The sequence below is a fragment of the Heliangelus exortis genome, chromosome 20, assembly GCF_036169615.1.
Source record: "Heliangelus exortis chromosome 20, bHelExo1.hap1, whole genome shotgun sequence".
Taxonomy (NCBI): domain Eukaryota; kingdom Metazoa; phylum Chordata; class Aves; order Apodiformes; family Trochilidae; genus Heliangelus; species Heliangelus exortis.
The window spans coordinates 9,176,627-9,189,073 of record NC_092441.1 but is presented as its reverse complement, the minus strand read 5'-3'; the positions used below and the strand labels follow the sequence as shown (position 1 = coordinate 9,189,073).

General features: G+C 50.1%; 1 protein-coding gene across 5 annotated transcripts in view; it reads left to right on the top strand.

Annotated features, from left to right (window-relative positions):
• Positions 1-12,447, top strand: part of SEPTIN9 (septin 9) — a 129,378-nt gene that overhangs the window by 54,499 nt on the left and 62,432 nt on the right. Inside the window, exon 1 of one of the 5 annotated variants that reach the window (XM_071764703.1) lies at positions 6,073-6,281. The exons of the other annotated variants lie outside the window; for them this stretch is intronic. Coding sequence (XP_071620804.1) covers positions 6,227-6,281 — 55 coding nt within the window. The 5' untranslated portion in view covers positions 6,073-6,226. Of the gene's footprint in view, positions 1-6,072; positions 6,282-12,447 lie in introns of those variants that run through there. 5 annotated transcript variants of the gene reach the window in all.

Genomic DNA, 12,447 nt, shown 5'->3' with positions numbered 1-12,447 from the left:
GAACCAGGCACCCTGACTTAATGGAGTTAAATCTAAGAGCAAGTTAAGCCTTGTTCTTCACAGATGTCTCCCTGCTGAGAGTGGGAGAGAAGAGGCTGCAGACCTGTGTCTGTGGTTATCCTGCCACCAGTTCAGCCCTGAAAAGGCCTCTCGGCTCCAGGGTTGTCCCAGAACACTAAGTTCCCTGTTTTCCCTGTTTGTGCACTGAATATCTGAGAAGCTGTAGGCTCAGGGACTGTCTCCTTGCCGTGTCACATTGTATTTCCTATGAGCAGCTGTACCCCACCTTGAAACCTGTCGGGCTTTTTGCCCCCTTGATTTCACAGCAGTTCTTTTATATCTCCTGCCACTAGCTGTTAAAATCCTCTTCCCATTTCCAGCTCTTATTGACCTGTTTATATCACAGCCGTGCTTGGGTTTGGATTGGGGTTTTCTTTGTTCCCTTGGCAACAGTGATCTTTGCCTGCAGCAGCTCTCCCCTGGGCCATATCTGCAGCCCCATCCCTCCCCACCTTCAGCTCTGTTTGCTTTCACTGATGCTGGGGTAGCCAGGAGGACTCCACCAAGCACTACTGATTTGTTTTGCTGCTGAAAGTCTCACATTTACTACGTTTTAGGAGTGTCTACACATTAACTGCTTGGCAGTGGTGACTTGTGGCCATGCTGGGACCCACCAGTGCAGTGAAGTCCTTCACCCTGGTGCACTTTCCATGACCAAAGACTTTATTAAAAGCCCTTTGGGTGCTGACCTCCCATCATTCTTCCAGATTTCATACTATTTCTGTCTTCAAAGTTACCTGACCTGTGTTCTTAACAGGGGCCATGTAGATCTGTGGCACTAAGGGCTGAGCTCTGGCCACATTTCCTTTATGAAGAATCCTGGTTAATTATCAGAACTCTTTAACCAGCAAACCTATTTTAAAATTTTTCAACTTTTCCCACGATCTTTGTTTCCTTGCAAAGGAAGGGCAGCATGACTAGCACTGAAGCACAGCCATCCTCACTGGATTTCCTACTCCTTTGGAAGCAGGAAGAGCCTGAAGCCTTGGGAAAGAGCCTTTTGTCATGACAGCTCCTGTGTAATCAGCAGGGCTGGATTTGTGCCGTCATCTGCACGCAAAGATGGGCGGAGGGGATGGGAATTGCGTCTCTGCTTTTCCTTCCAGGGTCACCCCTGTCCCCAGGCAGTGCCACCAGCACTTCCCAAGGAGCTGGGGACTGGGCTTGGCACCACTGCATCCAGGTCTGGTTCCAGCTTCCCATTTCTAAGTGATGGCTGGCACGTGCCTCAGTTTCCCCACCTGTAACATGGGGACCATCGCACCACTTCCTGCTGGATGTGGAAACAGAAATATTGGTTTTTTTTTGAGCAGAAGCACAGGAATTCAGAAGGTGCAGAGGAGCAGAAGGGAAGGTAATTGCAACAGCATTTTTTTGGCTGAGAAAGAGGAGATATAACTCACTCTCACAACCTGCCTTGCCTGGGTTGCTGTACCTCTGTTTCTCTGCTGCCCTGCACTGGTGCTTCCCATCTGACAGGAGCTGAGTGGGAGATGCAGCTGGTGGGAAGCACCAATGCAGGGCAGCAGAGAAACATAGAAACTTCAGCTTGAAGTGACACCACAGGGATGCTGGACCACCAGGGGAGTGGGAGTTGGTGTCCCATGATGCAAGAGCCTTCACCTACCTGGAAAAGCTAAAAATTATTTCATTTTCAGTTTTATCTGTAATTAGCAGCAAGAAAATATACTTCCACTTGCAATAGTAACATTAGGTGGTTAATGATGATGATGATGATGATGATAATAATAATAATAATAATAATAATAATACTTAGTTGTTCCTACATAGTACTTTTGGTCTCAAAGCATTTTATTGAAAAGGCCAGAAATAATAAAGAGCTTTGTTTTCTAATTAAAATAGGAGGAGGAAAGCAAAGATGCTGTGGTATAATTACCTGCTTTTGTGTAGGAGAAACTTGAAGTTTCAGGTAGCCACCATGACTCACGCCACTGAGCCTGACACCCATGACTGCAGCAGATCATGAGACTGACAAGAGCTGCCCAGGCTCAGAAAAACCTTGACTTGTGGGAGGAAGAAAGTATGCCTTAAAAACTGCATTCTTAGCAGATTGCAAAGAAACTGTACAGTGCTGTTTAAAATGCACAGGTCTTAGCCTGTCTTGATAAGGAATCTTCTGATGCTGATACCAACCATCTCCTTACTGGTTTCTTTTTCTCTTTTTTTTTTTTTCTTCTACATGAAGTGACTTCCTAGGTCTGCTCTGCAGTGTGGTCCCTCTGTATCTAGGTCATGGCAGAGGCAGTGGCCAGCACTGACTCTTTCTGGAGGAAGTTGTGCTGTGATCTGATGAAGTCCTCGGGGTAAATCCTTGCCTGGAGGGCAGGAGAAGCCAGGGATAGGGTATCCAGAGGGACAAGAGTGGAGGTTTCTTGCATCTTCCAGCTATCATGACACCAAGCTAGTTTTAGCTTGGTATCTGTAACAAAGAGATCATCAGATTTTACAGGCTGCTTTTTTTTTTTTTTTTTTTTTTGAGGGCAGGAAGTCACTTCTAGGCCAAGAAAGCAATTTTGCAGGAAGTTCATTGCTCGTCTGAAAAGCAGAATGATGCTTAAGGAAAAAGGGCTGAGCAGTCAGTGCCCTCAGTGGTCTGGGTTAGTGGTGAAACAAGAAATGTTTCCATTGTAATGTAATACAGCCAGAGAAGTCATTTACTTAAAATTCTTCTGCAGTCAGTGGTTTGCAAAGCATGGATTGTGTCTGGGACAGCTGTTGCTGTCTGAAGGTTTCACCTGACCAGGAGCTTAAAGTGAGTCCTCTGATATAAAACAAAAACCAAAACCAAACATCCAGCGAGACCCTGGGTTTTATGAGCAAGGGGAGCAGCAAGCAACAGAAGAAATGTGATCTACTCTCTTCCTTTTGAAAAGTGAGTTTTCTCTACTTATTAAAATAAAAATCCAGTGTTAAATGCTTGTGAAATGTTGGGAGAAAGGAACAGGAAAGCCAGATAAGGGAGTGAAGAAAATACCTGAAACAAAGGACAGAAGGTGCAGAACCTGATTAGTTTATCAAAGGGAATGTGGGTGATGTGATCAGTGTGAGAGATCTTTCATCAGCAGAAGACTCAGGGTCCTTCATCTCCTTGATCTACCAGACGAATAAAGCTGGGCCAGTGCTGAAACTGGGTGTGAAGGACCAGTAGGATGCACACTTGTCCTGTGCTGAGTGGGAGCCCCAGCAATAAATTCCAGGGGAGGTGGTAGATTCTCCATCCCTCTGCAACAGGGGCTGAGCTTCCCAGAGTTCTCTGCCTTTCTACAACAAGGGTTTAACTCTTGGGTTCAGGAGGCAGGTAGAAAACTAGATGAACTAGTGCATAGTTGTTATGTGCAGACTGGACACACAAATGATTTTTTTTGGGGTCTTACTCTAGTGTAAAGCCATGCCTCTGACCATGGCTAAATCAGATAAAAGTGCAAGAAAGTCTCCAGGAGAGGGAAGGATGGACTTACCTCTCTCCCAGAGGAAAGCTTGCTTGCCTCCTTGTTAGAAGGCACATGGGTTATGTGCTATGGGGTGAGCTGTTTGCATACCTTCCTGTTTTAAATATTTACTATTAGAGGTCTGGATATTCTTGTTATTCCTTAGTTGCTGTAATTTTCCATTTTCCTTTCCTCTTCTCAGTGCCTTAGATGCATGTGGGTGCAATATTAACCAGCTGGTTTTAATGAAAATGAACTCCTGCTTACAGTCCAGGTATTTTATTTCACACTTCTTGGGGCTCTCTTCTAGGCCTGGTGATTTGCTAAACCTTTATTAGATCCAGGATGAAAACATCATCTTTGCTTAGGAAATAGAGTGACCCATGGAACTGGGGCTAAATCAAACTGCATCAAACTCTTCTGCTGAAGAGCTATGAAGTTCTTCACTACCTTCATGAGACTGGTGGGCACCATCCTGACACTCACTGCTTACGAACCATCAAAAAATAGTTGTGCATTTGTTTTTCTTCCTAGTGGTTTACTTCTTGCCTCCAGTTGACCTCAAAAAGAGTCCCATCATAGTACTGAAATGTGTGACCTGGCTCAGAGAGTGCCACCAAACTCCAAGTGATGGGTCTGACACTGTGCCTTAGGGGGGTTTGCAACGGGGAGGAGACTCTGAACATCAACAAATGTGCTTGGTCCTTTTTGATTGCTTTTCTAAATCTTTTTTAATGTATTCATTTTTAGTTTGTCTTGTTTAGCTCGTTCCCCACCCCACTTTAAAAGCATTCTACAACCTTGCAGTGAGGGAGCTGATGCTCAACAGCCTTTGTCAAAGGTTCTGCTCCTCCAGCAAAGGAGCCAGAGGCAACTTTTAACAAAGCAGCTTTTTTCTTTCTCAGTAATTAAGGTTAAATATTGACAGCTACAGTTTTACCTGGTGTAAATGGATTGCGGATGTGACCTGCATAGGGGAACTTGAGAAAAATAAAGCCACTTGTTTCCCAAATCAGTGCCACCAGTGTGGGATGCTGAGTGACCTGGCAGTTGCCACCACTCCCTGCAGAGTGCGTGGGGATGTAAGGACAGCAGGGACCCAACACGCAGGTGCTGAGCACAGGATCTGCAGGTCCACCTTGGGTCCTTTTCTCTTCTGAGGCCTCAGGAGCAGGTAGTGGTGTTCAGGCAGTGGGGCTGCTGGGGAGATGGACACTGGTGGCTTTATGGACAAAGTGCCACAGCTGCATCTACATTTCCATCCTGTGACTGCACAGAGATACACAGCCTGGTCCTCTCTGCACTGCTGTCGTCTGTTGGTTTCTGTTATCTCTAGGAGTTGCAAGAAATGAAAAAGCTGAGCTCTGCTGTCTGCAAAAGGGAAGGAAACCCACTGTATCTAGCTTAAAACACCATACTTCTATTTTAAGGGTGTGTTCTCAAGGCTAAGCAGTTCTTGTGTTTCATAGTCATGCCTTTCCTTGGATCCAAACCTCAAGCTATTAACCCGGAACTTCTTTCTTGAGCCTGGGAAATTGGTGCTGTTGGTTTCATTTTCTAGTTCACATCCACTCTTGGGGAGTCTGTGGTGTTTGCAGACTTTGGAAGTGTTAAATTAAAAGTGTGACATAAGTAATAAAGCATGTACTTTCTGCAGTAACAGAGGGTACTACTGTTTTGCATAATTGTTCTCTATGGTTCACCCAAATGGCCTTGAAAACCCAGCCCATTAATTCTTCTTTTCCTGTTGATGTGCCTGGACACATTTCAGTGGGTATCATCACTTTCAAGCGGTGCTAATAAAACACAAGGGCGGGGAGGATAAAAAGAGGGTCAGGAGGGCAGGATCTGAATCAACAAGGGAAGGGGAAAACATCAGATAAGGAGCGAAGGGATGCGCAAACCGAGAGGATGTGAGAGGTGGAGGAAAGGCAGCAGGGGTGTGGAGGGGGCTGGTGTGGATGCCTCGGAGCTGGTGGTTCCGTCTCTGGCTCTGGCTGGAGAGGAGCAATCTGGGGCAGGCTGTGCAGCCTCTTCTGGGGCTTTGGTAGTGGTTCTGCAGAGCTGGCTGCAGAACTGGCTTGGATTTGGTAGCGATGGGTTGGCACTGCTAGTTCGTGCTCTTGTTTGATTTTGAGAAATCGTAAAAATAGAAGAGGTCGACTGAGCTGCTCCTTTCCAAACAAGGGCAGAATTGAAAAGCGGGTGGGTTACAACTGATGGTGTAACCCAGCCCTTTAGGCTGGTGCCATCCCGGTGGGGCATCCTGGGGTTGTTACCCAGGGTTGTTCCCTTCTCCCGGGAGCTCCTCATTGAGCAGGGGGTCTCAGCTCTTCTCGCCCCTGGGCTGGGGGGATTCGGGACAACTTCGAGTCTTGCGGATGCTGTAAGCCCCGGGGCGGGCAGTGCCCGGCTCCTGCCTGGGGCTCCGAGAGTCTTTGCACCCCCGGAGCCGGGGCGGTGCGGGGAGAGGGGGGGCCGCGGCGTGACGGGCGTGGGGAGCAGCCAGTGCGCGGCGAGGGGGCCGGGCCGGGCCGGGTCGGGCTGGGCTGGGCCGCGCTGGGCCGGGCCGGGCGGCATGGCAGGCTGCCCGCCGGGGCGGGGGGCCGCCGCAGCCTCTCGCCCTCCCCCATTCATTCGGCCGGAGGCGGCGGCGGCTGCGCGCACCCGCCCGCCCGCGCCCCGCAGAGCCGGGGGGCAGCGCCCCGCGCCCCGCCATGGCCGACCCGGCCGTCAACGCCCACCTGGAGGGCATCATCTCCGATTTCGAAGGTGGGTGACCCCAGGGATAGGGGTTTAAAGCCGGGAGGAGAGGAGGGGGATGTTTTTTTTTTGGGGGGATAAACTGAGGAAAAAACGGGAGAAGTTGCTGCCGAGCTGGGCAGCTCGGGGCCACCCGCGCCCCTCGCAGGCGCCGCACCGGATTAGGGGTGGGCTGCGGTAGAGCGGGGCTGTCCCCCCCCTCCCCGCACCTCCGGCTGCTCCCCCAGCCCGGGGACTGGCTCCTTCCCCTAGGGTCCGGCTTCTTCTCCCGGCGGTACCCGGGGAGGAACCGACTTTTGCTGGGGCCCCACCGCGGGTCGGGCTGGGAGGAGCGGGGAACCCGAGGGCGGCCAGTCCGCACCCCCTGGCAGTCTGAGAGGGCTGCGGTGTCTTTTGTTCGGAGCAGGGTTGCGCCCCAGTGTTATCTGCTCAGGCAAGGTCTTACGGGTTGTTTTTTTCCTTTTCTGCTTTTCCCGAGTTGCTTTACGTAGATTTTTTAGCTGAAAGCACACGCCTGACACGACTAAAAGAAACCCTAGGTACCGGCCCTTCTGTTGACTCCCAGATTTTGGATGCAAACACAGCCCTTAGAGTAGCGGGGAGGTGGGTAATGAACCCAAGTTTCAAACACGTCTATAGCGGGAGCTGCCCGCCCTCGAAAGCTTTGCTGTTGTCCCGTGGCAGAGCTCCAGCTGCCCCACAGCTTTCCCTTGCTCTTCCGTGGGGTCTCTCCTTGCAGTCCCCTTGGCGTGCGGACGGGGATGCCTTCTTCCCGGCTGCCTGTGGCTCCTGCCCAGGACTCCGGGTTTTTCAGGCAGGAAAATTGAGCTATCGGAGAAATGTGCTGCTGCCAGATGGGTATGGGAGTTAAAGACGGGCAGAAGAGCCGGGGGGGGGGGATCGGAGGGGCTGGGCAGGCGTTGAGAAGATGGCTCGGGGGAGCTCATCTTCGTGAGCAGAGGTTTAGAAGAGCAGCTCCGTCCCTCCGCGCTCTCCCATCCTGGCAGTGAACCAAACTGAGCTTTTTGCAGCGGTTTCTAGAAGAAGAAAAACCAACCAAACAATCAAACAAACAAACAAACAAAAAAAAAAAAACCAACACCGAGAAATAACGGAGATCTGGGGGCCTGGTGAAAGCTTATCCAGGGGCCCCGTGTGTAGCTATAGGCTGAGACAACTTCACTGCCTCCTGATGAATCCAGCCTTGCCCTCGGGAGGGAAGGCAGCAATGTTTTCCTGCTGGGTAGCTGAGGAGGTTCCTCTTCCAGGTCAGGCAGGAAACGGGTGGCAGAGCTGGGGTCTCTGCAGCCCCCCTGGTAAGGTTTGGCTGCAGCCATGTCCTCTTTTTTCAGCCGCTGGGCCTTTCTCCAAGCAAAGCTGGGGATTAGCAGAAAGCTGAGGGAAGTTACATCCCACAGGAAGACTTGGAATAAATGAGAGTTGGGAGAGAGTGACCCGAAGTCACCATCAGTGTGGCACTCGGGGTTCAACAGAGCCTTTGTAACTCTCCTTTGGGGACTCATGAGCTTCCCCACTTCAGGGCTCCCGAGTGCTGATGTAATTACAGCCTGCCCCAATTGCATTTCAATCTCTGAAGAATGAGTAATTCCCTACTTGGATATGATAAAGCCTCTGCTGTGAGCCTCGGGGCTGCTTGTTGGGGCTGTGTGTGCTCCTCCGTGGCACCGAGCCGCTCCGCAATGCGATTTTTTTTTCAGTCTGTGGAGAGCTTTATAGTTCCTGGCTGTGCAGAGGGAATGGCTGGGGAAAGCTTTGTACATCTGTAGCCAAGAAGGTCTGGCCTTGCCCTTGAGCAGGGAGCAGCCGGGTTACTCTTTCACAATTTAATTAGTTCTCTGGGTTGCATGGCAGTTTCCACAAGAACAAGACAATTAATTTCTAGACTGTAGGGCAGGAGAGGTGGTGTTCATGTGGGCTCAGTGGGTATCTCATCCCCAGGCAGCCTCTGGCCAAGCAGCAAAGATCAGCCAAAAATGCCATGGACCAGAAGCACCAGATCACCCGGCAGCCAGAGCCCTCTTTGTTCTTACCAGTCCCACGCTGCCTGCCCTCCTGAATCACCTGAATCACCTTGTTCCTGCCTGCTTCCCTGGTAGCATCCTTCCCCAGTAAAGGACTTACAGTTTTCTTGTACCTGCTGGGTTGCAGGAGACAAGGAGTTGCTGCTGGTGTGGGAGCTGCCAAGCTCTGTGGGCCCAAGGAGGATGCAAAGGCCCTTTGTGTGGGGAAAAGTGTACGAGATACTCAATTTCAGCTTAGTTTCCAAAGCAAAGCAACATGTGAGAGAGAATCACAGCACAGGGCATTCTTCCTTATGCCCCATGATGTGATGGGGATGCTCGCATCCTGGCAGCACTATGTGTGTGTCCACCTCACTCTGAGCCAGCAGATCCTGTGGGGAGGGCGCTAATCCTGCTTATTTGACTAACAAGAGCTTCCTCATGGCTCATAGGGGAAATGCTCTATTAGGTCTGTGGTGTGCCAGGATTTACAGAACATAATAGTTCTGCCTGTGGGTTTATAGATTTTGGCAAGTCTTCAGAAGTGTGGCTGCCCAAGCCCTGGTTGTTGTAGCACTTCCTGAGTTCACCTCTGCCTTGGAAGGGGCTGCAGGTCACTCAGCTCCTGACAGCCTCAGATGCAAACCCCTGAGGGGCAAGGGAGTGAATGTGTAGCAGTAAATTAACCTGGGTGGTGGGATGGTTGTGCAGTGTGTTAATGTGGTGTAAACCCCAAACCACCCAGGTCCTGTTGAGACTGGGGGATACAGGAGTGTCAAGAATGTTTGACTGTGGATGCTCCTGCTCACAGCTTGGCTGGTTGTGATGATGCCCCAAGATAACTGCAGCATGGTGCTCATCTTCCTGCTAAGGGTTTAAAGCCCTGTGCATGTTAATCTGCTGCCTGATACTGGGACAGAAGAGATCTGCTCTGTCCCCTTATCCTGGTGGGATATGGCTGAGCAAAGTCCCAGGGGTAAATGAGGTGCATTTTTGCTGGCAGTCACTGGTAGTGAGTTAGTGATGATGCTCAGCACTCTTTGCCTTTGCCAGTGCTGTCAGTCAGCACCATGTTCCTGTCCTCATAATGCTGAAACACCCAATGTCACAGTGACTGCAATCTGCCAGTGATGGTCAGTGCTGAGCAGAGCTGGATGTGCACGAAGGGGCAGGGCAGTGAGGTGGGGTTCAAGGTGATGTCTGGAGGTGACAGAAGCTTGCAGCTTCACTCTGGGAGAAACCACGAGACAGGTACCACTGGTGATTGTTAATCCTGGTTTTACCCATTCCCCATAGCCCATCTCTCTCCAGGATTGTGTGCTCTGAATGGGCTGAGTGATTGTGCACTGAGGTCAGGGAGCCTCCAGCCCTGCCAGGACACCTCAGTGCTGGTAGGAAGCCTTCTCTGGTTATTTTAAATATTTTTTTCTTCCTCACTATTAGCTACTTTCCTTACACACACATGTTGCACTGCCTGACACATGGTATTTCTAGCATTTCAGCCAAAGACTGTCTCAGCGAGGTACTGATTTGTGCTAAGTTACGTTGTGGTTTTAAGGGTCACAAAAGACAATAAAGGTATAAGCCAGGTTGTTTTCAGGAGGGGACCATATTAGAAACAGGCTTCTCTACACGCATGAATCCCTTGGGCTCATCCTTAAAATGTATTTGAGCAGATGCCCAGGATGTCTGTGGAACACGTGGCTGCAGTGCAGCCCCCGGGCTGCTCGGGGCTGGCACGGCTGCTGCCTGGGGAGCAGCTGCTCCCCGCCTGCTGTGGGTGCAGAGACACAGCCCTGCTGCTAATATTAGGAGGAATGCTCCAGAGGGATGGTCACAATGTTATGTGGGTGATGTGGCTCAAATTCAATGTGAAAAGCCCCGGAGAGGGGATGTGTTTGTATAAACATCTCACATGGATTCAGGGTGGAATGGGACTGGGCTGGGAGTCTGGGGCTGTGGTAGCTCGTCCCACGTGTGCAGAGGTTCAATGCCTGGAAAAGGAAATGCAGAAAGATCTTTCAGATTATAGCGCAGATCTTCTCAACTCTGATAGTGAAGTAAAGCTTCTGAACACCAACTGTTGGATTTCCTGGTCTGTCCCCCCCAAATTATCCTGCAACTAATCTCTTCTGGTACTCTTTGTCACCAGCCCAGCGTGGGCAGAACCAGAGCCTCTCTCCAAGCTGATGGTGCTCAGACTCAGCAAGTCACCTCTGATATCCTCAAAGATGAGCTTTACAGGTGCTTCAGAGAGTTTTATCTCTTTTTCCACTCTTCCTGTCTGTGTTTCTGAATCTGAGATAAAAGGGTAAAGTGAAAGGGAGTTTGCTGCCAAATGAGTGTGTGGTGGGAGAGGCAGGAGCTGGGGGAAGGTGCCTGTGGGAAGGCAGGAGTTGTGTCTTCCCCAGCAGAATTGTCCTTTCAAGTGCAGAGTGGAAAAATCGCCTATGCCTGGTTACAGTAGTGGAGATCTGCAGTTGTGAGTTAGGTTTTTTCCAATGTATATTTAGTTCCTTGGGAATAAAAAGGTTATGAGGGAGTGGGAAAGGGAAGAACAGGACATGTATTTCTCTGTCCACATGAGCTGGGCTCTAGGGGTAGCCACTGGCCTCAGTTAAGATGCAGGATCACCCAAAGGTTGTTGTTTATAGTAATTTTATGCAAGGAGAGCTGGGCTGCATCTCCTTGGGGACAGGCAACCACTGCAGCATGGAGCAGAGTGTCCTTGGCTCTGTGTCAGCATGGAGGGTTTCCAGTGTTGGCTGGTACAGACAATCTCTTGCTGTCCATTTGAGATCAGTTTTGGGCAAAGTGTTGTGCTTATCATTAATAAACCTTTCAAAAGTGGCTGGATGGGAAGGGATGAAGAGGGGGATGAATATTTACAGTGGGTCCAGGGCATCTACTTTGTGTGTGCTGCTGGTGCCTGGAGGTAAGTCAAGGTTTTGGAGTGTGGAAACCATCCTATGTCATCCAAGGTCTTGCCAATCTCTAGAATCTTTTTAACATCTTGCCCTTAGTAAGAAGCTTACCTAAAATACAATAATTCTCCAGCTTCTTTCTCATTGCCTGTTGGGGGCTTATGGCACTAGAACGAGCAGGAAGCACCTCTAGAAAACAACGGGTCGTGAGTGACCACGTCTACATCTCTTGGACAATAAATGTCAGCAAAAATGTCATGATGCTACATGAGACTCCTCGAACCTCTGTGTCCTGTGGCCACACAACCTGGGTCCTGGTTTATTTTCTGCTTTGTGGCCTTTCCTTGCAGGGAGCTGCTCAGCCCATTTTCCCAGGAGTCAGGACCCAGACAACAACTGTAAAAGCCTGGGCTATGACTTGCCATAAATCCAGAGACAATAATGGAGACTTCAGGCCCATGATCACTCCAGTTATTTATTTTTCTGATTCTGATATTTGATATTTAAGGCAATGTCCTTCTGTAGGATCATTAGGCCCGCTCTTTCCCTGTCCCTTCCCTCCCTTCTGCTGCTGTGGGCTGTGGCACCTTCTTGGTCTTCAGAGGTGGGACACAGAAGCACCAAGCCAAGTGACCCTAAATCCTGGTTTAAACTGTTTGAAGCCTGTAAAATGAGTTGATGGGTCTGAGTCCAGTTCTGGTAAGGATGTGTCTGACCTGGGGGCCAGGGTTCATCAAGGGAACTCCTTGTGGAACAGTGATAGGCTGTCATGCTCTTCAGCACCTCTCACATCATGTCCTCAGGGTATCATTTGGTCCTGGCACCTCTCTGCTTTATTCATGGAGGCACCAGCAGTTTGCACCTCCCTGCTGTGCTGGTGGGGAGAGCCCCCTCCATCCCCCTTCCCTGCTGCACAAATGGTGCTGGTGAGGAGCAGTAGCCCTTGGGCAATGAGGGGTTTGTTCTTCTGATTTATTCTGAAGGGCTACCCCCAGACTGATGAGAGCTCTTATCTCCTGATGGCTGTGACTCAGGCACAGCCATGTAATGTGATTGTTTTGGCAAGGCTGCTGGATGGAGCTCAGCACTTGGGGTTCTTGGGGACACCTTCAGAGTGGTGACCCAGGTAGAGGATCTGTCCAGGCTAGCTCTGGGTTTGCATGCAGAAAGGGGAGACCTCAGGGGTGGTGGTGTGATTCTCTGCATACAAATGGATGTGGTGATTAAATA